Source organism: Gastrolobium bilobum, unplaced genomic scaffold (assembly GCF_033153095.1).
Source record: "Gastrolobium bilobum isolate Gb01-03AN ecotype WA unplaced genomic scaffold, APGP_CSIRO_Gbil_v1 utg3268, whole genome shotgun sequence".
In the NCBI taxonomy this organism is placed as follows: domain Eukaryota; kingdom Viridiplantae; phylum Streptophyta; class Magnoliopsida; order Fabales; family Fabaceae; genus Gastrolobium; species Gastrolobium bilobum.
The window spans coordinates 930,165-956,009 of NW_026899992.1; the positions used below are offsets into that span (position 1 = coordinate 930,165).

At 35.7% G+C, this 25,845-nt stretch overlaps 6 protein-coding genes across 6 annotated transcripts; 2 read left to right on the plus strand and 4 right to left on the minus strand.

Moving 5' to 3' along the window:
• Positions 1-983: 983 nt before the first annotated feature.
• On the minus strand, positions 984-1,575 carry LOC133294740 (uncharacterized protein At4g04775-like). The gene is made up of 2 exons (XM_061493483.1): positions 1,411-1,575; positions 984-1,337 (listed from the first exon to the last, which is right to left on the minus strand). Exons 1-2 carry the CDS (start codon positions 1,573-1,575, stop codon positions 984-986), a joined length of 519 nt encoding a protein of 172 aa, XP_061349467.1.
• A 480-nt stretch (positions 1,576-2,055) lies between these two features.
• LOC133294706 (phosphoribosylamine--glycine ligase) lies at positions 2,056-5,858 on the plus strand. Its single transcript, XM_061493450.1, has 4 exons — positions 2,056-2,548; positions 3,117-3,487; positions 4,015-4,545; positions 5,184-5,858. Exons 1-4 carry the CDS (start codon positions 2,278-2,280, stop codon positions 5,598-5,600), a joined length of 1,590 nt encoding a protein of 529 aa, XP_061349434.1. The 5' UTR covers positions 2,056-2,277; the 3' UTR covers positions 5,601-5,858.
• Positions 5,859-6,003: 145 nt separating this feature from the next.
• On the minus strand, positions 6,004-10,049 carry LOC133294768 (sodium/hydrogen exchanger 1-like). Its single transcript, XM_061493520.1, has 14 exons — positions 9,804-10,049; positions 9,575-9,693; positions 9,374-9,471; positions 9,143-9,202; positions 8,991-9,037; positions 8,713-8,907; positions 8,319-8,365; positions 8,131-8,197; positions 7,676-7,776; positions 7,350-7,451; positions 6,996-7,134; positions 6,848-6,910; positions 6,669-6,752; positions 6,004-6,592 (listed from the first exon to the last, which is right to left on the minus strand). The coding sequence occupies exons 1-14, from the start codon at positions 9,975-9,977 to the stop codon at positions 6,266-6,268; spliced, it is 1,623 nt and encodes a 540-aa protein (XP_061349504.1). The 5' UTR covers positions 9,978-10,049; the 3' UTR covers positions 6,004-6,265.
• A 1,699-nt stretch (positions 10,050-11,748) lies between these two features.
• Positions 11,749-15,341, minus strand: LOC133294688 (uncharacterized). The gene is made up of 8 exons (XM_061493416.1): positions 14,971-15,341; positions 14,562-14,641; positions 14,404-14,464; positions 13,561-13,618; positions 13,122-13,179; positions 12,744-12,816; positions 12,407-12,524; positions 11,749-11,933 (listed from the first exon to the last, which is right to left on the minus strand). The coding sequence occupies exons 1-7, from the start codon at positions 15,283-15,285 to the stop codon at positions 12,432-12,434; spliced, it is 738 nt and encodes a 245-aa protein (XP_061349400.1). The 5' UTR covers positions 15,286-15,341; the 3' UTR covers positions 11,749-11,933; positions 12,407-12,431.
• Positions 15,342-15,987: 646 nt separating this feature from the next.
• On the plus strand, positions 15,988-18,879 carry LOC133294687 (UPF0603 protein At1g54780, chloroplastic). The gene is made up of 3 exons (XM_061493415.1): positions 15,988-16,525; positions 16,763-16,955; positions 18,433-18,879. The coding sequence occupies exons 1-3, from the start codon at positions 16,079-16,081 to the stop codon at positions 18,678-18,680; spliced, it is 888 nt and encodes a 295-aa protein (XP_061349399.1). The 5' UTR covers positions 15,988-16,078; the 3' UTR covers positions 18,681-18,879.
• A 1,060-nt stretch (positions 18,880-19,939) lies between these two features.
• LOC133294769 (GDSL esterase/lipase At1g54790-like) lies at positions 19,940-24,763 on the minus strand. Its single transcript, XM_061493521.1, has 5 exons — positions 24,529-24,763; positions 21,794-21,997; positions 21,519-21,685; positions 21,107-21,377; positions 19,940-20,103 (listed from the first exon to the last, which is right to left on the minus strand). The coding sequence occupies exons 1-5, from the start codon at positions 24,761-24,763 to the stop codon at positions 19,940-19,942; spliced, it is 1,041 nt and encodes a 346-aa protein (XP_061349505.1).
• Between the last annotated feature and the right edge of the window lie 1,082 nt (positions 24,764-25,845).

The window sequence follows — 25,845 nt, forward strand, 5'->3', positions numbered from 1 at the left end:
AGAATATCTTGCGAACTGTTGAGGAGCTGGATCCACTTGCAAATTGCAAGTCACCCCCCACCTAGGCCAGCCCCACATAAATGATTGGAATACTCTGTAATCACTGTCATTAGGCCTTTTTTTGTATGGCTCTGATATAGGAATTCTTTGGAATTGTAATTAGGCCAGTTATTTGGAATTACTTTGGTTTTGGCCCTGTTCAAAAGTGTCAGATGGCTTTTTTTTGTATGCCTCTGGTTATGGCCATATTAAGTAGGAAACTTTGTTTTTTTGGAAGACTATTGTGTTGGTCTTAATGGTATATTATGTCAGTTGGTTTTTTTGAAATTGTAACTATCTGGTGATGAAATGAATGGGAATTGTGTTTGTAACTATCTGTTTGCTGTCATTGCTCTGTTTTGGATGTTGAATTTTTGAATTGGGAAACAAACCATCCTTGGATTAGTACTTGCAGTAGGACCACTTTCTTTTTTCTGTCAATACAGGATGCCATAAATTTGTTTGTTGTGTCACATTTGGGTTCATGTTTAGCATAACTGAACAAGCTCCACCAGTAGTTAATATCCCTTATTAGTTCTCAACATTTTTTATCGAGGACCATTTTAGTCCTTCATTACTTCATCATTAAACCATATTAGTCCTTAACAAATTTATCGGGGTCCATTTTAGTCCCTATTAACCATGGGCTAACACCAATGCCACAAAACGTGTTAGCAGACCAACTGGTCTACCCCCTTCTGCATAATTCCCTCCATCACAGTATCATTAAACTTTGTTGCATCTCATGTCATTCAACTTTATACTATACATTGTGCCAAAAAACTAAACTTCAACAACATAAACCATATTATTTACATTGCAAGAACAACATCTCATAACATCACAACATTGATCCTTCCATTACAAATATTTATAGTCCAAAAAAATACAACATGTAATGGTTAAGGGTTTAGGCAATTCTCGGCAAAACCACATTTTTTATTTCACTCCAGCCAACCAGCAAGATAAATACATATTACAAACACAACAACAATGGATCCAACAAACACCCTAGCACACCTACACACATGCATAATTTCCTTCTCAACCCTTTCAATCTCTGCTTGCATCTTCATTGATAGGTATTCAATCTTTATATAGTGGTCATTAATCTTCTTTTTGTGCTCGTTCACCTCCAGCTGCATTTCATCATTGAGTTTTATGTCCAAAAAATTCAAATTGAATTCCATTTCAGCTACATTCAGTTTGAGCTTGTTAATTCTCCAATCTTCCAGCTCCATGGTATCAGATGTAGCATCATCCACCCATGTAAAAAAGTTACAGTGTGGCTTCTTTTCCTAAACCAAATTAAACTAAACAGTTAATAATGTTGAAATTAGAAAAAAGAACACGTGAAAAAATAAACCTCACCTTGAAATTGGGGCACCCAAAAAATGATCTATTAGGGTTTCTAATGGTCTTGGAGGTGTAAACAACATTGTTCCTCCCACATTTACACAATAGAGCAGCTCTCCTTCTTTCACTTCTGGACCCAAATGAACTACTTGAACTCCCCTTTCCAGAAGAATTATTCATCACATAAAAACTAAGAAGAACCCTAAAGTTATCAGTATAAACCCACAATCACTATACAGTAAATCAATTTTCCCCAATCGTAGGTTCAATCTTCGATTTAATCCTCTGCTTTCTGGTTTAGGAAGAACCCTAAATGTTGAGACGACGACGTTCCTTGGATGAAAGTGAACTTATTCTGACCAACGTGGATGTGCTCTCTCCAAACGACGTAGTTTCTAATCCAACGTGGCGTTCAACATGTCACTTAACGTGACACATCAGCACCGTCAGTGACACCGTGAGTTTTGGACTAACAGGAGGACTAACGTGGGGAGTATCCAACGAATTTATTTGTACGAGGGACTAATTTGAGCACCAAATTTTTTTGTGAGGGACCAATTTGGACATTTACTTTTTCTTATTTTTAAAACGACAAAGGCTTTTGCGAAGCATAAGAGGCATCACTTTGTTCATTGGGTAATCCTGTCTTTGACTCGTTTCTGAAGCATACGAGGAGGCAGCAGTTTAGACGGTGGAGGCTGCACGAGTTTGTGACTCTCTTCTTTTGGGTGTTTCACGCCACTTCACTCTAAAACTCATGTGAATCTGAACGGCACACCCACTAGGCAAAGACTTCAACTTTTAGTGTTCTAAATAACACACAAGCTGTTTGATAAATTAACCGACTAGGTTTTGTGGTTAAAACCCAAGTGGGTAGTAGGAATGTCTTGCGCCACCTTCAATGTTGGAGCTTCTTTGAATCTTCATGGATGCACTAAGCATGGAGTTTCTAATACATTTGGCTTCAGACACCACTCTAATTGTATTTTACCCAAGTTTTCTTCTCTCTCTTTTGAGACCTTCAATTTGAGCTTTACTGATCCTAGTTTTGGTTGGGATACGCGCTCGCGCTCATTCCAGAGTGTTTTCAAATGTGCTGTTCAGAATTCAAATCCATCAGCTTCTGTTGGCTTTGAGACAAAGAACGATTCTCGTAAGTGCTGCATTTACTCAATCTCTTAATTCCCTTTGTCTTTGTTGTATTATATACTTTCATCAACCAGCCACAACCTTTTCTTTTTTTATGGTTTGCATTTTTTAAGAGACTTTATCATCTGAAATCATTATTTGTTTTCACTGTGTTTCTGAAAATCATTAAGGATATACAGTAATATGGAGTAAATGCTAATTGAGTGTAGGTCATTGTGGTTTATTTTTACCCAATCTTTATTCCCAATGAACTAGAGCAAACACTTAGTATATGAATGGAACAAAGTTTTGAATTTTGAGTAATTGATAAGCTGCTGACAATAGGAACTTTTGTTTCTACTGAATGGGTCGTTGAGTTAAAAGGTTTCTGTTGCATGTCTTTTGTCATTCTCTTTCATTGTTTTCTGGATTGGCACAACATATTTAATGGGTAAAGGTGCATGCATCTTGCTGATAGTTTCATTGTCTTCTGTTGTTGTTATGATTTCAGAGTCAAGAAGATTAAATGTCTTATATATGAATTATTTACTCACTTTATTTCATTTACATTTTTGTTTCTTATGCCTGAGAAGAAAGGGTAGTTGTTCTGGTTATTGGTGGAGGGGGACGTGAACACGCACTTTGCTATGCCTTGCAACGATCACCATCCTGTGATGCTGTATTTTGTGCCCCAGGCAATGCAGGAATTTCCAGCTCAGGAAATGCTACTTGTATTTCAGACCTTGATGTTTATGATGGAGCAGCAGTAGTCTCATTTTGTCGTAAATGGGGGGTGGGACTAGTTGTTGTTGGACCCGAGGCTCCACTTGTTTCAGGTCTTGCAAATTATTTAATTAAGGCAGGAATCCCAACTTTTGGCCCATCCGCAGAGGCTGCTGCTTTGGAAGGTTCTAAGAATTTCATGAAGCATTTATGTGACAAGTATGATATTCCAACTGCCAAGGTCTGTCTTTTTGTTCTGAATCTCACCAACCAGATCAATGATTAATCCTTATTCTATTGGAGTGATATTCGTGCATCTTTCCTTCATGTATTGTTATAAGTAGTTCACATGTTCTTTCTCCCTGAACTTTGTAACATACAAAGTAGTAAGAGGATTAGTTAAAACTGTATTGCATTGGTTTCTGGATATGTAATTTTTGTTAAGCTGGCAGGGTTTCCTTGATAGTCAATATGAGAGTTGTCTATTTGTCTCTTGATTGTTATTAATCAAGTTGGAATATATTTAAGAAATTATGTATATAATTACTGGAGTCATCATGTTTATGCCTTTGTGCTCATATATTTCTATCTTAATTCCATTTATATGGTGTTCTTCCCTGTCCTCCTTGATATATATATATATATATATATATATATATATATATATATATATATATATATGTATCTTCTTTTGACCTCGTTTATGTCATTTTTTCTTCCAGAAATTTCTTTCTTAGTATTTACTAGTCCTGGATTTTATTAGTGCAGTACAAAACGTTTACAGACCCATCTGCTGCAAAGCAATATATTCAAGAACAAGGAGCACCGATTGTTATCAAAGCAGATGGATTGGCTGCTGGAAAAGGAGTTACTGTTGCCATGACACTGGAAGAGGCATATGAAGCTGTTGATTCAATGCTGGTGAAGGGTGATTTCGGTTCAGCAGGTTGTCGTGTCATTGTTGAGGAATTTCTAGAGGGAGAAGAAGTGTCATTTTTTGCATTGGTTGATGGAGAAAATGCAATTCCACTAGAATCTGCTCAGGACCATAAACGAGTTGGTGATGGTGACACGGGGCCAAATACTGGCGGCATGGGTGCTTACTCTCCTGCTCCTATATTAACTAAGGAACTTCAGTCTATAGTTATGGATTCTATTATCATCCCAACAGTAAAAGGAATGTCAGCAGAAGGTTGCAAGTTTGTTGGGGTTTTGTATGCTGGGCTCATGATTGAGAAGAAGTCTGGCATGCCTAAGTTAATTGAGTATAATGTGCGATTTGGTGATCCAGAGTGCCAGGTCAGTTAAGTCATAAGATGCTTGTTTGGAATGAATCCACTTTCTAATATAAGTACTTAACCGGTTAACCCTGAAATACACTATAACAGGCTAGAATCAGAAGGTATTAGTGACAAAAGTTGCTTTAGGAATCTCATAATTCTCATTTATGCACAGAGCACAGTTGATGGTTTAGATATGTCCATTGTTAATGAGCTCATGTGATGGTGTGTTACATGCAGCTTTTAATTTAAAAGATTTGCGATTTTTCATAATAATTCTTTTGTCGTTTTGTTCATTTCAAATATATATTTAGATACGAGTATTTCTGTAGTTCTTATCTTGCTGTGGTTGTCCTTTTTTGTTTGTTCGGGGTCATTCTCATTTGGTTTCAAATCACAAGTTAATGTTTATTGATATTTCTGCAGATAGAAATTGGCGTCCAACTGTTTCAAATCTTTCTTTTTATCATCTTTCTAGTTCACTGATATCTTAGATCTAATCTGGGTAACACACAATCGATCTCATTTTACTTACAAAACGCAAAAGTCGCAACCTGTGATAACAGATAATCACATTAACACTATGTTTTATGTTACTAATATTGAAGCCATGTTGTTAACTGATCTGCATCATTGTTCCTTTTGGAATGTAAACAGGTCTTGATGGTTCGGTTGGAGTCTGATTTAGTACAAGTTTTGCTGGCAGCTTGCAGAGGTGAGTTGAATGGGATATCACTGAACTGGTCTCCAGGGTCTGCCATGGTTGTGGTAATGGCCAGTAAGGGATATCCTGGATCATACGAGAAGGGAACTTTGATTGAAAACCTTGAAGAAGCTGAGGTTGTTGCTCCAGGTATCAAGATATTCCACGCTGGAACTGCTTTTGACTCTGAAGGAAGATTTATTGCAACTGGGGGGCGTGTTCTTGGGGTTACTGCCAAGGGCAATGATCTTGAAGAGGCACGTGATCGAGCTTATCAAGCTGTTGACAATATTAACTGGCCAGGAGGCTTCTATCGTCGTGATATTGGTTGGAGAGCCCTTCCTCAAAAACAATATGCTACAAAGGGATAAACGACTGTGACAACGTCCTTATAGACATTGGTCAATAGTCAATAGTGGTAAATCAGTTTACAAACATAAGAACATCTCCAAGATAAGAGGGGTTTTCCATAGTTGATGAATCTTGTAAATTTTTTTTTGGTGTAACAGGATTGGATAATGTGGTTACATCGTGAGCCATGATGGGGAACCACACAAGAACTAACTGTTCCCCCTCTCCCTCCCCTAAGAGTATAATATTTCCTCGTATTATAAGATAAAAAGTTATTTATTCAGAGAGAGAAGTTGGATTGAGATGGAAGAGCACTGTCCAGTGTAAAAAACTTGACCATAATTTCTTTACAAGTAACAACTTTGAGAAAGAATCAAATGCATTTTCCAATTATTCTTAAATCATAATGTGACTAGAATGACTTACATGCTTTGTATTGTAATGACTTCACACTCAGATATTGTCAGTCATATATCTCTCTCCAAATAACAGAGAATATAAATCCATTGTTTACAAACACCACTATAACTATTTCAAATGAAAAATTATCCCTTCAAAAATCCATGCCATGATAAACTACAAATCTAATTCTGCCATTTAACTTAGGGCACTGTAGAGAGAAAATGTTTTAATATATGCTGCAGTAAGAAAAGAACACTGTTAGTGCATTATGCTTGTTTGTGTTTCAAGAAGTATCCTCTGGTTCACCAGATGGTGATGGTGAACCAGGAACCGGTGGAACAAAACCCCTTCCACCAAATACTGGTCTCATAAACTTGTCATCAAATTTCCTCCAAAAGTAGTGAACGGTTGTAGCTGGATGAGATATAAGTAAACGTAGGCTACTCCGCCTGTGACATGGTTCATTGTTGTTGCCTTGGTTAATAGGACCACTGTTTTCAAGGAATAGTGATCTCAAATCTTCTAGATTATCAGTGGAATCAGAAATAGGTGGTTTTGAATGCCGTAGCTGAACAGCCTCGATCAGAGGTTTTGTTATAGAACCAAAAACCTGCTTGCAATGAAAGCTACCATATTAGTATTTATTTGATCGTGATGCAATTCATATTGTACACCATGAAACTCACCACAGTACTGAATAAGACAACTACTATAGTAGAGGTGATCATTAATGCTGAATCTCGCTCTGATGTTACCTCGGATCGTGCAAACTGCATTTGAAAGCAACACAGATAAAAAGTCTTCCTTAGAAGTTAGAACACAATTTTCAGAAAAAGAATAAACTTGTATTGTAGCATGTACTTGCCTGGTTATAAGACAAGGCAATAGTCACTGCACCTCTCATTAGGCCTGCCCACCATATTATAAACTGACATTTTTAACAGTTAAGCAGAAATTCAGTGAGGTCAACTGAAATGTCAACGCTTGAGGAATTACAAGCCCACAATTATCACCTGCGATCGAAGCTCAAGTTTGGTGCTCTCTCTTGTCTGCATGCAATTGGTAAGGTTTGCAATAGGGAACACAAAAGCTGCTCTTCCAATCAACACTAACGCAAACAACGTTGAACTTACAGCAACTGAAGTTCCTACGCTGCTCCGAAAGAACAAGGTAATGTGTTAAGAAAATGATTAACATTAAAAATAGAATATTAAACCATTGGTTTGTGCTTTCCTCAACAGCTGGAACTTTATGAACTCAAACTCACAATATAGTATCAATGGTGATGCAGATCCTATCTAAAACAATGTATCAGTCTGCTAATTAACTCGTGCTCTACGGTGTGAGATAGAGAAGTTTTTAATTACCTGGCTTTGCTCATTTTCCATTTGTCAATGTCTAAAGCATCCATGCCAACATATAGAAATATAAAGGTTTCAGCAATGAATGAGATAGTTGCAAAGGAGTGCCTGAAATCGCAGAAGTATAGTGCAAATTAAGATTCTAAGTAGTTTTACATGTTTAATCAATTTTATTTTATTTTTCCTATTTCTATAGTAACTTATGTCAACTTCAATTTCACTAAGTTTCGTAACTATGTCTGTATTTGTCATTGCATTCCCATATTAACTGATTAACATTAATATATACTAATCTTTCCCAGATAAAAGAGAATTAAAGATCATGTCCTTACTTGGTTGTTGTCCTTGAGCTTCCTGTAACGTTGTGCCATGTGTAGTGTGACATAACAATGCCGCAGAAGAAAATAGTCAAAATCCCACTGAGATTTAAAAGCTGCAAAAGCCGCACATATGTATAGCTTGAAATTGCAAAGTGTATAATTGCATTTATTATGATCTTTGCTACTAACGATTTTTTTTGCATTGTGGAGGGAATTTATAACCCTTTTATACCATAGAACTCTGTTTTGAAATCAATTTGTTCCATTGCTTTTTGCCTTACTTGTCCTAATTCAATTCTTTTCAGCCACTCCCTATGGAATGCCGTGAAGAGCAGGAGGGTTGGAACTTGGAAGTAACCAATTGCTCTATTAAGCATTTTTGTCCAGCATAAACTTGCTCTTCAGAGAAAATGAAACTAAAAAATTAAAAAAAATAAAATGCATTTTCGTAGATGGTAGTCTTGTACCTCAGCAACCATATATGACAAATATGCCATCAACATCATAAGTGCAACTTCACGATCGGTAGAGTGCCTGCAAATGAAAGGAACTATGTCAGGTTGCACAATGTCCAGTAGGCATGCAAGTCATATTTGGATTGGTTAAGCAGTCAAGTATATTGATATTAACTTATACAAGCAAAGGAAACTCATACCTTCCAAAGTAAAGTGTTTTAATAATGTAAGCACTTAAAAGGCCAACCTGAAAAAATCATCATGTAGCAAGTCAGAATAGAACTGCACCTACACTCCCAACAAACAATGATTGGAAATTTGGTTTGAAAGCAAATCATAGAAGTAGTAATTGGATTATAATTCTGATGATCGATTCGTGCAATGCTTTCATGAAGAAAAGTTTATGTTCAGATTGTAATTTAGCACATAAGATAGGTGACTACAGAAGGAGAAGATATAACCATAGGAAGCACTTTATGATGACGCTGCCTTGCATCCAAAACATAGGATTTCTCACTATGGCTCAGTTTTTCTTCCTGAAGTCTGGTCTGAAAAGTTTTTTTAAGCAGTACATGCAAAACAAGCTAAACTTACTGCTATGCCAAGGGCGGTACTAGTGCAGAAGAGGTAAAGGAAGGTCCCCAACAATTTCAAGGCTGTAATAGCATTGATGCTGCTGAAGTCAAGTGATTGGACCGAATTGAAAAGCACAATAGACGTAGCATCATTTACTACTCCCTCCCCAAATACAATACTGTAAAGCAAGGGTGTTTCATCTTGACTGAGAACCTTCACCGCAAAAGAATAAAGAAGGCATTAAATTTTTATATTTTGAAATACAAATTTGTGTTTGAGCTTAGATTAGAATATACCTGCAATGTACAAACTGAATCAGTTGCTGACAATATGGCACCAATGGCTTCACATGCACGGTGCAGGAACAATCAGAATAGAAGGACAAATGATGATTAGTTTAAGAGAAGGGAAGAGAGAGAGACTTCTTTAAACAAAAACTGTTTCTCACCTAGGTAATCTTTTATGCCCAGGTTAGTAATGCCAATCCATCTAATGAGCAGAAAGGCACCTAGACAAGTTGCAGAAAGAACCATATTGAGTCTTTATTCTGTTCATTCCATGTGAATTGAGTAATTGACAATGAAAAGAAACTGTTTATCATCGGCATTCAACATAAGGTTCACAATGATATTAAAACGTTTTGAAACTCATAAGGGTTACCAGACAATGCAGATCTTACAAGCAGATATGAGAAGGAATGAAATAAATGTTCCAGGGACTCCAAACAGCAGTATAGTTGTGAAATTCTTGAAGAACCGTTTCTTCTTGACTTGGAAACTGACATGCCATTTGAAATTATTATACAAAAAACAAATCAAACATCAAAATTAATACAGAAATAAAAGAAAGAAATATAGAGAAAGATGATAACCAAGCTTACCCGGCATTGAAAATGATTGGTGGAAGCAAGTAAAGGAAGAACAAGTCTTCACTGAATATTAGAATCTTGGTACTATGGAACTTGGTCACCAGCAACACCACCACTCCAGAACACAACCCCTATATATATTTAACCAAGCCAAGCAAATTTTACAATAATATAATAATACATTAAGATATAAAGTCACCGAATTATACATGGAGATAAGAAGAACGAGTTGAGTCTGTACCAGAAGAAGGGCAGTGATGGATTCATTGGCCCACCGGTTCTTTTCCAGAAGATGGCCAATGATGATGCAAGCACAGAGGAGGGAAAAGAATACGCAGAGTGCGACAATGGTGCTTGTGCTGAGAAATGAATTTGAAAAATGGAGGGGTGACTGTAACAAAGCCATTTTGGGCATTCAAGTTGAGTACCTGTCCTTTCTCATGGTGTTGTTTACATAAGCAAGGAAACAAGTTGTTTTTCAGGTAGAAAAGGTAGTTGGAGTGAGCAACATAACTATCAAATACGTTTAAGAATTTTGATATATGTTATGTCACCACTCACCAACACTGAAAATGGATACGACACGACACGACGACAAGTTAATTCTAAAAAATGTCATATTTCAACGTGTTACGACACGTTTTCATATTAAATAATATTTTTAATATATATAATATAATTTATATTTAATACATATAACAACCCATAATAAGTCATATAACTAATAAAATATTTAAATTTTATAATATAAATAAAAATAAAAATAATTTTTTATACCTTGTTAGTTTTTTATATCAAATTTCATAACAGAAAAAAATTGATTTATATATTATTTTTTTATGTTTAGTTAATAAAATAAAATTTAGACCTTAAAAAAAAACATGTTAGAGTATTACGTGTCAGAAAAAATTGACCGCGTGTCAAACGTGTGTTGAAACGTGTCGACACTCATCTTTCAAATTTGTTTGCGTGTCCGTGCTATATAGCCACTTACCACATGGAGATAGCAGATATTGACAAGTTGAGTGTGACAACAAACTGCAAGTCTTTTTTTTTTTTTTCTTGAATTATTTCTCAATATTGAGAGAACCTAACATTCAGACTGGTCAAAACAAACTTGGTGTTTGTATTTCCTTTTCTTAATTAACGTTAATGGTCACTCATACAAGTGAATGATATTGCTAAGCAAGCTCTTTTACCTTATGCCAAGATGTGATGCAAAAGGATAATTTATGACGGTACTCAAAGACCATAAATCTGTAATTTCGTGCTAGTTATTCCTGCTTTGTGTCCATTATCGTAATCTTGGAAGGATTAAGCAACTTTACTCTCATTATACAGATGCTTACTTTTATTTTGTGCTGCAATTATGCTAAATAAGAGATGGGGTAGCTTAAAAAATAATCTTTCATGCGGAGTAACCAACAACTATTCCATCTTTAAAAAGTAGTCCATTGACTAAGCCCTGTGTTCATTAATATTATTTTAGTCAGGTTAGTTAATTATTCTCTATTGAGTATTCTGTACATATTGTTGTCCAATGTTCTTTGCCATCTCTAGAAAAACTCACACACTTTCATATGAGTGCCGTGCTTGATACAGAGAGGGAGGGTAAAAGTTATGGCTTATGATACAGAATTGGTAATGGGAAACTCCAAAGCACACGTTACTTTTCACGAACACGCATCCGACATGCGATCAACATTTGGAGACATGTGGTCAACTCTCTGACACGTTTTTTCGACACGGTCAACTCTGGGACACGCTAGGACACGTTTTTTTTTTTTTTTTTTTTTAAATCTTAATTTTATTTTGTTAACTAAATATAAAAGAAATAATTTGTAAATTAATTTTTTCTCTTATGAAATTTGACATGAAAAATTAACAAAATACGAAAAATTATTTATATTTATATTTATGTTATGAAATTTAAATATTTAATTGGTTATATGACTTATTATGGACTCTTATATATATTAAATATAAATTATATTATATATATTAAAAATTATATTTAATATCAAAACGTGTCCCAACGTGTCATTTTTTAAAATTAACGTGTCGACGTGTCGTGTCCGTGTCCGTGCATCATAGATGAGAAATAACATAGAGCACTTCTCATTTGAAGGCCAATACGTGAGAATCATAACTCAGTAACTCAAAAAGAATAAATGAATTTTATCCAATCAAATTTCAATACTTTAGACCAAAAATTATCAATAATATTTAAACAGGAGATTCACGACATTCAACAGAATATTGATTTAAAGTCCAACTCATTATTAACTGCTTTTCAGCTTTCACTAGCTGCTGAGCACGCGATGAGCCGTGTGTCAAGATTACTGTAACCATGCAGGTTACAAGTAGGGAACTGCCACAAATCATAAAGAAAGAAATCAATATGGAAAAACAAGAAAGATTAATACTACAGAAGCAATTAAAAGTAGTACAGAAGACATTGTTCTTCCGTAGAATGATTAACTGTCTATCAAATCAATGGCCTACATAACCAGTTGTGATTTTCTATATAATACTACAACATTCTCAACCTCCCATAAGCTGGATTAGACATTGCTATACCCCAGGATTCAGCTTCCAACTCAAATTTAGAGTATGAAGCAGGCCAACAAATGTCCTCCTGTCTTTGCACTAAAGAAACATTTTGAATGTAATATAAAATTCCCGTAGTAACACACTAAAAAATATATAATCTGATCACTACAAACAAAACAATCAATACTCTATAATATATAAAATCTTGACTTAAAATAGCTAACCATGTTAGTCTATAAAAAAATATGGAGAACCATATCACTGAAGCATTGGAATTATGAGTAAACGTACCCAGTTAAAATATTTCAGCACATGACTACAGAATTGTCAATGATATAGCAGCAGAACGAAGTTTTACACCATCACTGTCCCACTTGGACTGTGGTGCAGTTGCTCCAGCTATAATTGCCTATAAAATATAAGGACCACATATTTAACTTCTCTGTAATTTATGTTGGTAAAAATATAGAAATAATTGGCAAGTATCAAGTCAGAAATAATGAGAATTTGCTCTATTGGTACTTGGCCAACTAGCAAAAGTTGATGACCTATGATGTATTCCTGGCTTGCATACCCAAGTTGACTTGAACGGGTTAGTCATATCAGTAAAATGCATATAGTAACAAACCTTTCCACCGCTGACAGCTGCCACCAATGCTATGTGCTGTTCATATTTACCAAATTCATAGAAATAGTAAGTCCTGAAATTAGAAAAGCCGGTACAGCATTGGAATTTGATACAATAGTAAAACTCAATGTGGCATGTAAGGTTGCTTCCAGAAGACATGAAAAATGCTAAAGATTCCCATGCAGAGTTTCTTGACTAAAATTTCGCATATACAATCAAGCATCTAGAAAAAGTATATCCCTAAATGCTGTTTATTGCCCTTCTTTTCATAGATATCCTTTTTCTTTTAAAGAAAAAAAAAAAAAACTATTTTTTGTGTTTTGTCCTCAAAAAGGAGAACCTTTGGCCAATATTCCAGTCAGTTGAAAATGAACTTACCTAAAACCTTCTTCTTCCTTTATTTTTATTGATCGTGCAGAGTAAATTGTTGCCCCTCCTGCATGTATATTGTGGGCAGAATGAGATACCAAAACCAAGAACTAGGAGTAAACAGAAAGAACAACCAAGTATATCATATCATTTAAGCAACCAAATATTGGGAAATAACAATATATACCATAAAAGGTAAGGGATTAATGTTTCTCTTATTATAGGAGATAAATCTCCTACACATATATAAAAGTATGTAGGGCCCATGTGGATCTATGTGAAGAGAAGAGAGAGAAAAAGGAAATATGAGCCCCACACATTTTTATGTGTATATAGGAGATAAAATTATCCCTACATGAGAAACACTAATCCCTAAAGATAAAATTAGAACAGAATTAACTTCTTTCAGAACCTACAAAAACATACAGAAGTTTAACTAAAACTGCACCTGGAACAAATATTTTTGCTCCTTCCTTCAAGGACCCTAAATCAGTTACATCCTGTGCCTGCTCTAATCAGTGAAGAGTATGTAAGTTCCTGGAGGAGTTTACATCAACAATCAAGAATAGGGCTAGATCTGGTCTCAATTACAGTTACTTGTTATGATGTAGGCACAAAAACCTGATGGCTGATAGTACACATGTTCTACTTAGAGAAGACATTATGAGAGCTTCCGAAAGTTTAAATCATGTAGAGGTGAAGCAGTATTGATTAAATACAATGTTCTTCTCAGTTGTCACAAATTATAAGGATTTCTCATCCTTTACTTTAGATAAGTGAGAAATTTATCACCAGGAACAAAAAGTTCATAATCCTAGTCCAAATCCTTGAAAACCAGTAAAAGGAAAAGCTTGCAATAATTAGGAGGGGAAGGATCCGTTTACAAACTTTTTTAGAAATTTTTTACAAATTACACTATCTTCTCCCGGGAGAACATAGTACAACCAGTGTTTTCCCGGAAGAAGATAGTGTAGTTTGTAAACAAAAAAGTTTGTAAATATAACCTGCCCCTAATTAGGAGCCTAATGGTTGCTCAATATTAAGCTAGAAAGGAACCAAATGAAGAACAAGTGAGAAAGACAGAAAGGAATCAATACAAAGTGTAGAGGCCAAGCTAATGCAGACACATTGCATCGACTTGCTTATCAGTTATTAAACACTCATGACTCAACCATGGTGAAAATTTTATGCCTGAAGTTACTAAAAATAAGTAAATAAATTTATGCCTGACAGACATATAATGGACAGGGAATATATATAAAAAACAAAATGTCCTTGACTGTGTGATTACCTCCAAGAAGGTGATTTTAAGTTGATTGGTTGACCGAGTAACAACACTCAGAACCTCAGATCTGTTTCATTCACAGTCAAAATGCTCATGTTTCCCTCTAAACATGTACAATTGCATAGCAAAGAAATAGGGAGTTAGGAGTTTGATAATAAAAATACCCATCAGAAGATGCAAACCGTGCTGCAAAAGTCTTTGGCTTTGCCTTATCTCCATAAAGAGACAGTCCAGCATTAAAATCCTACAAAGCAAATGGATGACAAGCTCACACAACTGAAAATATCATAACTTTTTAATGCTATCATAGACCCTTCAAGTTGCTATCTACACTTTTCACTGATTATGTTTAAATTGTAAATTTCTAAATTACAATTTACAAACTTGAACGGATAAAATATCTGACCCAAAAAAAAAATAAAAAAAAATAAGAGAACTAACAGTCCTTCTGCTTATTGAAATGCTACAACTTGAACTTGAATTATCAAGATTGAAAGAGATATTATAAATTTTAACTACCCAATACAGAATATAGTAAGTAAAGTTTCTTCATTAGCTTAGCAATGAATGTACCTCAGGTTCCGTGATATCCTGAAAATCTGGTGGGACTCGAATGGCAAACCCATCGCCATAGAACTGAAACCAAGATTTCGTATTTTCAATGCTAGAAAGAAGCGGTTTGGACGGCAACACTTGAGGTGAAGACTGCGCAACTGGGACTTGAGGAGTTAGGCCAATGCTAATGCTAACGCAGAGCAATGAAGTTTGTAGAACGAGGTTCCTCTTGGAAGTGAGGTTGGTCCCACAAATTATGGGTTTTGAGTTGAAAGGCAAGGATTTGGTATTGGTGATGCCAAGAGTGGGAAAAGTGGAGAAAAGAATGGCCATGAAAGAAAGAGCATAGATACAATTATCATGACCCCCTTTTTTTTAACAAGAATGGCTTTCATTTCAGGTAAAATAAATAGTTTTTGGAATTCAGCAAAATGAAGGGCAATTGAAGTCATTTCAACAAGTAAATTTTATTTATTTATTTATTTTGAAATTACTCGACGCTAATTACCTATTTGATAGGAGTTAGCTCCTCCGATATTATTATAAGTTTTGCTTATTTGAACCCGTTATGGAACTAATATGAGATGATGCAATACATGTAAAAAATGGAGATATTTAAACTCCTATCAAAAATAACATATAAAGATCGAACCGAGTCGTATTCCTTTTTACTACTTAACTCCCTACTAATAGCTATGTAAATTTTATTGAAGAATGATTTGTTTATAAATTTTTTTTATAAAATTATACTAAGTATGATCGATCATATATTCTTTAATGAAGAGTATGACCAATCATACTTAATGTAGTTTGTAAGATTCTGTAAACAAAAAGTTTACAAATATAAGATTCTCCAATTTTATTTATGAATCATGGAAAATAATATATGAAATTGATAGATAGATTTATCATTTATCCTCTTTATTTATTTATGAATAAATAGCTGAAAATTGAGAATTTCTTGTGCTGTGGGCTAAAAGACCTACATGGCTAATATACGTTATCCACTTTCAGACACAGCCAACCAATCAAGACCACTCAAAATCTGAACTTTAATCAAAGGACAGAGAATGATGTGGGAGAGAAGAAGAACCCTTCAGCATTTGAATCCTTGCTACTCTTCCTCATGGGAACCATTTTTCCTCCTCACTCTCTCTCTCCACTCTTCAACATCAAAGCCTCACCTTCAAAAATCCTCTTGTCTCCCTCTCTACAACCCAAGTCAAATTCTCTCTTTTGCTCTAAACCCATTGTTGCCGGTCTCAGAAAGAACCAAACTTTATCTCTTAAACCATCCTTGCCTTCATGCACAAGCTGGTTGGATCATGCTCAACAGGGCCTAGCTGCTTTGGCTATCTCCTTGGCACTCAACTTTAGCCCAATCTTGCACAGTGGCAATGCACTGGCATCTGAGTTTGATGTACTTAACGAGGGTCCACCCAAAGAATCTTATGTGGTTGACGATGCTGGAGTGCTTAGTAGAGTGACAAGGTCTAATTTGAAGCAGTTATTGTCGGATTTGGAATTTAGGAAGAACTTTCACATCAACTTCATTACAGTTAGAAAACTCACGGTTAGTTACACAACTACATATATTGTTAATTAAACTGTTTTTAAATGCCAACGCTATTGCTTTCATATGCTATTGGTTTGAAGTTAGAAGAATGTGAGGGAATAGACAAATTCCTGTTTTAAAATGTGCTGTTTTTCTAACATTGAAAAAATCACTAGGCTTGAGTACCCTTTTTCGTGTTCCTTTCAATGCAACTAATGGAGCATGAAATATTTTGATTGTATAATATGGCTGCAGAGCAAAGCTGATGCTTTTGAGTATGCTGACCAAGTTTTGGAGCGTTGGTATCCTTCTGTAGAAGATGGTAACAACAAGGGTATTGTGGTTCTTGTCACGAGTCAGAAAGAAGGAGCAGTTACTGGTGGACCAGCTTTTGTCCAAGCTGTAGGAGAAAATATCCTTGATGCCACTGTCTCAGAGAACCTTCCAGGTACTTCCTAGTCCCTATTTGATAGTCATGTCATGCCACAAGCTTTAGCGTTACAATAGAATTTTTATGTCAGTGTATTTCAATCCTATCAGTTGAGCCGCATTATCAACATAGTTTATAACTTACCTTTGATAGAAGCTAACTATATGTGACTCATAGGGGTTTAATTAAGCTAAGGCAACAGGTTTCTGGCTTAGAAATCCTTATTCTTCTTGATATACATTGGAGAAGCTCAAATTTCCAATTCATTCCCCCACCAAGTTAACCTTTCTATCAGTACAAGACCTCTTTTTTGGAGTTCTGAAGTTAACTACAGGGGTGTTTCTAGATCTAAAAACGTTCACACATATTATGGACACTTCGGATAGTCTGTATAAACATTCCTCCTAGAGTAGCTGTTAATACAAATAACATAAACTCTGTTATAGCCATTTCTGTACATTCAATGTACTCTACGGATAGAGGAATACAGAGTTGAACATAGTACAATAAGAAATTGAAAGATTTCGTTGAAATTGTTCGTTTGGAAATTTCCCGAAAAGCTAATCATAGGTTCTTCTCTCCATCGGAACAATAGGGCCACTATGCTCATTACTAAGCTTGTTGAAGAGATAAAATAGAACCAAGATTTCTCTTTTTGATCAGAGGTTGAATCGATCATCAGAAGAAGAATTAGGCCAAAAATGAGGGGTGTTCGCGGTCTGGATTGGATCGGTTTTGGAAGCAAAACTCATCTGATCCAATCTCTTCGGATTGATCATGTAATCATCCATTCGGTTTGAATTTTTTTTCAGATCCGATCCGATCCAATCCAATTTTTTTCTGTTTGGATTCGATCGGTTTTCGGTTTTTGAATATCCTAAAATTAGTTTCATGATTATTGTGCACATAAAATCTTTTGTATATATTGGTTTTGGAAACAAAAAAAAATTGAAATACAAATACATCAGTAGACGATACTATAGTTATTTTTTTTTTTTTTTTGCAATGAGATATGAAGTTCTACACGGATTAAATTTTGTTGATGACATGTGACTAGATTTTTTCTTGGGATTAGTTGATGAGTTAATGGGTCTTGGGTTTAGAAATTTTTGGGCTATGATTGAGGAAAGGACCAAGTAGGTAGAGGAAAATTAATATATTGGATCGGTTTTCATCAATCCATCCGAAAACCGATCCAATCCAATTAAAATTTGCGGCTTTTTGTCGGTTTTCGGTTTATTCGGTTATCGATTTTTCGCTTCGGTTTTTACGGTTTGGATCGGTTGATGAACACCCATAGTATTCCGGTATTAAGTTATCATCCACTTACATATACTTTTACTAGTTTGAATGCAAGGATACTACTGATAGTCTGCAAGTTTGTATTATTTATAAAACTTGTCAATATTCTGAAGTTTTAATCAATAAGGTGCAGCCGTAATCATTTATTTTTTTAAGGAGTAAAAAACTACCAATGTCTGTTTTTTATATGCAGTATTGGCTACGGATGAGAAGTACAATGAAGCTATTGTTAGCACTGCTAAACGGCTAGTTGCTGCCATTGATGGGCTTCCAGATCCTGGTGGACCCAAATTTAAAGACAATAAACGTGAGTCTAACTTCAAAACCAAGGAAGAGACAGAAGAGAAACGTGGACAATTCTCTCTTGTAGTTGGAGGTTTGTTGGTCATTGCATTCGTTGTTCCTATGGCACAATACTATGCTTATGTGTCCAAAAAGTAAGAAAATGGTTATATAATTAGATCCGTCTTCCAAATTCTCACTCTTTAAATTCAGATGTATAATGTGCAGTTGTAACCATACTCATGATACAATTGAGTGTTTGAGAAAACTGGAGAATAAGATAAAGAGTTTTGGCTTGTAAATGCAATTCCAAAGTATGTACGTTGGACTATTTTTAAATGCCAGTTTTTTTAATGTACTCTCTCTGCACACATTTATTTCATTTGTCAGGACAAGGGTTATGTTGTAACCCGTTCTGTGTCATGCAACTCTAACCAAGCATAAAACTTTGATAAAACAAACGAAGTAGAAGAAAATAAAAGCAGTTTTGCAAATGGAATAAGAAAAGATGCTATACAAAATGCAGTACTTAAACAATTTCCAACTGAATTTATAAACATCAAGAACAACTACACATTCTACAGCTTGGTAAATGTTACTTAAAACTACTTACAACCCTTAATAATTCTTTTTATATATTACACATTTCACCTTTAGGGTTGAGTTAGCATTCTTAAAGTCAGATAGAAGGAGTTGTAGTTCCCTGCCTCCCTTCCAGTCTTCCTCTTACCAAAGTATCTCTTCCTGTATCAATAAATCTAACAGAGGAGGGGGGTTCCAGGTTATAGCTTTGTACATTGCATTGATGTATATACCTAAAAGCCCTCTTAACATTGTTTACTTGGACATCGTATACCCCATGCAATGAACCGTGTAACCAATGTAGTCTTCTTTTTTTTTTTTATACCGACTCTAATTACTACTTTAGGTGAGTCAACCCCTTGAATATCCTTACAAGCGTTAACTCTTTGAGTTGGTTATGAGAATAATCCCGAGTCGGGACTTAGTCATAATTAAAGCTCCTTGCCCCTCTCCTAGGATGTATTTGGTGGAAATCACAAGTGCAGTCTTTTATTGATTGATTACCCTCCCTTTGAAAAAGAAGTCTAACTAATGGTAAAGCGTGCTGATCACGTATCAGATTACAAATCCTTTAACATAATTACACTGCCCATGTCCCAAAGTCAATTTATCCAATCTTTAGATCATATTCGTTTGTAGGAGCTTGACTGTAATTCAAGGTTAAAATCAGCTATTGCTTTCACTACACCAGCACAGAAAGAATCAAATTATTGTAAAAATAAACAGATTGGGATTTAGCACTTGAGCTAGAGAAGGAGGGGCATTTTGTCTCAGAGAGGAGTGTGGGAGTAATTTCCGGTGAGAATTTGTGATAGATATTGATTTGCAGCCTCAGTCTAATGAATCCCGTCCCAGTTTACATACACAGTGCTGTCATTGCAATCTTTCGCTGTAATTTTTGTCCCATTCAAGATCTTTGTTAGTCCACAAGAAACTCGGCTGTCATAGTTCAATGGTGGACCTCCATATCCACAACAGGTCATAATAGGTTGTTCAAACCCTGCAAACAAATAATCAGACAAATTTAAAAGTGGAGCCTCCTTTCCCTTGTGTCCTGTAATCAAATCATTTTGATTGCAGCAAAAATTTCCAGTTGTCCTATACACATTTACAATCATTGAAATGATAGAAGTGTGTCCAAGTTAGTGGTAAATGTAGGGATCAGGGTATTTTAGTTTTGGGGAAGGATATTGTAACAACTAATTAGGATTACCACTACTAATCAATTTCACCGTTAGATCGATTTGTTGATCCAACGGTTATATTTATTTCCATCTTTATATGGTTATGCCTAGAGTATTCCCTTCCCCAGACACTCACGAAGTGGGTATTTGAACTGGGTCGGCCCTTTATATGGTTATGATTTCTCATACAAAGGTGGAAATAAACATAAAGTATTAAATATGAGCAATCATGATCATATAAAGATAAAAATAAATATAACCGTTGGATCAACAAATCGATCTAACGGTGAAATTGATTAGTAGTAACATTGGTAGTAACCCTAATTGGTTGTTACAGTATTCTTCCCAAAAATAAAATACAAAGAAATTAACTTTATTTTGGCTAACCCTGATCCCTACATTCACCACTGACTTGGACACACTTCTATCATTTCAATGATTGTAAATGTATAGGACAACTGGAAATTTTTGCTGCAATCAAAATGATTTGATTACAGGACAGAAGGGAAAGGAGGCTCCACCGAAAACAAAGCTAGAAAGATGAATAAAGGAAGAAGTCGTTCTTTTATATTGTCAAATCATGTCAAGGTGATGGGTGATGAATGGACTGTAATGAGAGGAACAAATAAAACAGAACATAACCTGCAGGACAGGTGATGCCAATTGCCAAAGGTATATGATATGAGGAATTCAAAATCTACGGAAATTAACATCTAAAACTCTTGGAAATAGCAATTATCCAAAAAAAAATGAGGCAAAATCAATAAAATAAGGGGAATTAAGATGAGGCAAAAATGAGTTTTTGCAAGTTAGACTCACCATATTTAGAATAGTTTGCAATGAGGTCTGATTTTATGGTAAAGATGTCAACATACGTAACATTTACATCTGGATACTGGCCCTGCAATTTACTACAGAAAGCTTGAAGCTGTAGATTAAAGGTTTTAGCTGCTTGGTTTTGTGAACTAACACATCCTAATTCATCAAGCTTCGATGGATCAGTGCCAAATTTGGCAACAACCTGAGCCAAGCATCCGAGAGGACCTGTGTTATATATCCAGAAATATCTAGCCCCGTGGTCATACAGTTTCTAGCACACAAATCAGAGAGTTTATGTTAATTTCAGTAAAACTGCTCTTATAGTTTGGAATTCAAGAAATTTTAGTATAAAATATTTCGAATAAAAATTGTACCAATTCATTGTTATTTTGTTAGACATAATGTCACCTACCTTTATTCCAGATTCCAATTCCAATAGAATTGTTGGAATTGAGGAAAGTATTTGGTCCAATTTTTTTGAATAAAATGCATGATCAAGATCGTTCTGGCCTATGTCAAACATGTATAACCCCTTCTCGAAATAATCTTCACTTGGAGCGTATTTATCAAACTTCTTGCCTGAAATTTTACTGTGATAATTTTCCTTCACACCAATGAATAAGAAAACAACAAACTTGATTTTGACACTGAAGTAATGAGAAGAGATTTGATTAATTTATCATATACTTGCAACTGCAAGCAGTTCAAGAACCCGAGCTTTGAATCGCAGAAACTGAGATACCTGCACCCCAAAGCTAAATGGGCTGAAGGATGTTGCAGTGGCTGGAAGTATAGTTGAACCTGCTGCTGCAAAGTTGCATCCTTGCTGAAAATTTGGCAAACCCAATGAATCCATATAGGCATTTAAGAATGGCAAGTCCATGGCTTCCACTGCAATAACATTCATGTAAAGTCCTAAATTTTAGAGAATGAATAGGAAAAGTCTTAACTAAATGTGAGCACCGAGAGTCATCGATATTGATATTACTGTTAGAGAAGTATATAAACCATGGAACTTCACTTAATAGCTTAAGCCTTAAGCTTTTGGTTTGAATTGGTTCTTTACATGATATCAGAGCCTCGTGTCGGGTTTCGATCCTCATCACCCCCCACTTTCTCTGTAGGTGGGCCTGTACATTATCCACCATTCATACCCAGTGGACTCTTGTGTGAGGCGGTGTGTTAGAGAAGTATATAAACCATTGATGGCCTTCACTTAATAGCTTAAGCTTTTGCGTTGAATTGGTCCTTTATAACTACAATATTTTATTAGCAGTTCTCTTCAACCTAATTTTGTCCTCACATTATTTGCAACATTTCAAATAAAATTTTTTATAACATGATCTAAATAACATATAGTCTCATAAGGTTAAAAGCCCAAAAAGGGCCCATGAAGGCGTAATGCTCCCATTGCACAGAATGCACACACCGAGTATTGCGCAGACTACCATGTAAAGCCGCCCTATATGACTTAAAGACTAAGGAAAGTCATAGTAACTAGCTGAGGTCCACCGTGCATAAAGGCCAACAGAGGTGAGACAGCTCTAGCTTGCCACTACTCTAAGAAGATAGGCTATTGTTTAGACTTGTTCATTAAGGAAATAGCAAGAAAGGTACCAACTGTGACAGAAGGACAGCAACCCACAACAACCAATAAGAAGGAATGCCGCCTACAAAGGGCAGCACAAAGCTTACTATAAATACAGAGGGAGTAAACTCAGGTACGATCATGTTATTCCAATTAACTACCACATATACCTAACATTGATACTGACTTAAGCGTCAGAGTGTCTTTGCAGGTACCCCCTCCCCCCAGTCACTTCAATTGCGCCAGAATCACAACATTGCCAATACAAGGAGAAGCTCATTCCTCCATAGATTTAAGCTAACTTTCTATAGTTCTAAGGCCCATAGTCTTTAACCTTCAATCGTGTGTGGTTTGGCCCATCCTGTTTTGGACTAGTCGGATCATTGACACCGTCTGTGGGGAATGATAAATTTCGAATCCCACTCCTTTACAAATCAACAACTGAATGTACATACTTGGAATTTATATTGTGCCTCTTGAAAGAATGCCAAAGCATGGAGGAGATTTGAAGTAAGGAAGATGAAGATTGGTATTTAGTGGAAGTTCAGAGGAGGTTTCTCGCTTGCTAAAACGGTTTCCCTCCACGAATAAAGAGCAGTACAAATACAAAATATCATTGAGGGATATTTGTGTAAAAGCGTCGGTGAAAACGGTAATTGTGGGGCACATGTGCAGAAGATAAAAGGATTAAAACTTAAATCATCCCACATTGGCAACCATAACCCCCACATAATTGAGGTTGCATTTAATGTCTCTGACAGTTAAGATCATATCAACCGTTTTTAAGCGGTAGGCTAATGATGATACATATGTTTGAAGAATTAATCAAAGCGGGATGAAATACACAGTACATAGAGGGAAATAACAGGGCATCACGCAAAGAAGTCAGAGAATATATTTTTAGCATCTCACACCTCAAGCTAGTAAGCACAAGCTGCGAGCTGGAGGGCTAATGATCTGGATAACATATAGGCCTATAAGGTTCAAAGCCTAGAAAAGGCCCATGAACCATTGCGCAGAATGCACACACCGAGCATTGCGCAGAATGCACACACCGAGCATTGCGCAGACTACCATGCAAAGCCGCCCTATATGACTTAAAGACTAAGGAAAGTCATAGTAACTAGCTGAGGTCCACCGCACATAAGGGCCAACAGAGGTGAGACAACTCCAATTTGTCACTACTCTAAGAAGACAGGCTATTGTTTAGACTTGTTTATCAAGGAAATAGCCAGAAAGGCACCAACTGTGACAGAAGGGCAGCAACTCACAACAACCAATAAGAAGAAATGCCACCTACAAAGGGCGGCACAAAGCTTACTATAAATACAGAGGGAGTAAACCCAGGTACGATCATGTTATTCCAATTAACTACCACATATACCTAACATTGATACTGACTTAAGCGTCAGAGTGTCTTTGCAGGTACCCCCGCCCCCCAAGTCAATTCGATTGCGCCAGAATCACAACATTGCCAATACAAGGAGAAGCTCATTCCTCCATAGATTCAAGCTAACTTGCTATAGTTCTAAGTCTCATAGTCTTCAACCTTCAATCGTGTGTGGTTTGGCCCATCCTGTTTTGAACTGGTTGGATCATAACATAAAGTAAATTATATCACATGATAACTCTTTTTGCAATACTCCATACGCTAACTTTATTATATAATCAATATTAATAATCACTATTAATTTACAGTCATGCTTAATCTACAAAAGTTTGCTTATTATGTCAACCTAGATCGAGGGTACGATATAAATTATAAATGAACGTACTGACTACTGTAATAATCATAATATTATAAGTAAACTTGATGAAACGATTAGAAATTTACTTAGGAAGTCGACTATGAGACGGCCATTGCAGAACCTTCCAGATGAAGTTTTGAAGTAATTCTGTCCATAAGGTGGGGCAAGTTGAAAGCCCAACCCTGCAACATGTTCACCTGTGTCCGAGTTTGAATCACCGAAGTTGAAAACTGCTGGGTAACTGAAGTCAACCGGATTTGCCACAGCAGAACAGATGCAAAATAAGACAACTTGAAAAGCAACAACATTCTTTAAAGCCATGGCACTTAACTCACACTTCTTGTCTGCAATGGTGTGCCTATTATACATGCACATCCAGTTGGTTGCTTCAAATAGCTAACGTGAAGTCCAAGCAACAAATAAAAAGCTTGCTTATGATAGTTGGAAAGCAACTGAATCCAAAAGAAACCGCTCCGTGCCATGTATAGCTTTTTATCACTATATTAATCCTAACTTGTGCCGCTAAAACATAAGAGTGAAAAGACATATGCATATAAGACAGCTACAACATGAGCCTTTTATTTTTTTGTTTGGGCTACTCGTGAGTTTATTGAGCTAATGTGCCAAATCAGCAGCATAAAATGTCAATTAGAGACAAAGAAAAAATGGATTCATGAATTGTTTTAAGTGGTTCTTTTGAAGAGAAAACAAACAAGTTTTATATATGTTATCTGTCCCTCTCTGTGAAAACAGCTGTAACATATTCTCTTGTGCCAATAGTAAAAGATACAAATAAGAAAGAAAGTGTAGAAAATCAGAATTCAAATTCAAATATTTTTTCGTTTTTATTTTCTATTAATTAGGAATAATTAAGATTAATTAGGATTGATTGTTTTTTATTTCCTATTAATTAGGATTAATTGTAATTGATTAGAATTAATTGTGATTAGGTTTAGTGAGTCATATTGTGATTAGGTTTGGTGAGTCATAGCTGAGTCATGCTTAGCTATTTTTCTGGGATAGGATATTGTGACACCCAAGTTATGTTACACCCATGTGACACCCAGTCAATCTCACCGTTAGATCACTTATGTTGATCCAACGGTTATATTTATTTCCATCTTTGTATGGTCATGATTTCCCAAATTTAAAGTGAAAGCATTAAATATGGGAAATCATAACCATACAAAGGTAGAAATAAATATAAAATATTAAATTTGGGAAATCATGACCATACAAAGATGAAAATAAATATAACCGTTGGATCAACATAAACGATCTAACGGTGAGATTGACTGGGTGTCATATGGGTGTAACATAACTTGGGTGTCACAATATCCTATTCCATTTTTTCTTGTATAAATACTCCTCATTCCTCATGTAATTATTCAAATCAATATACT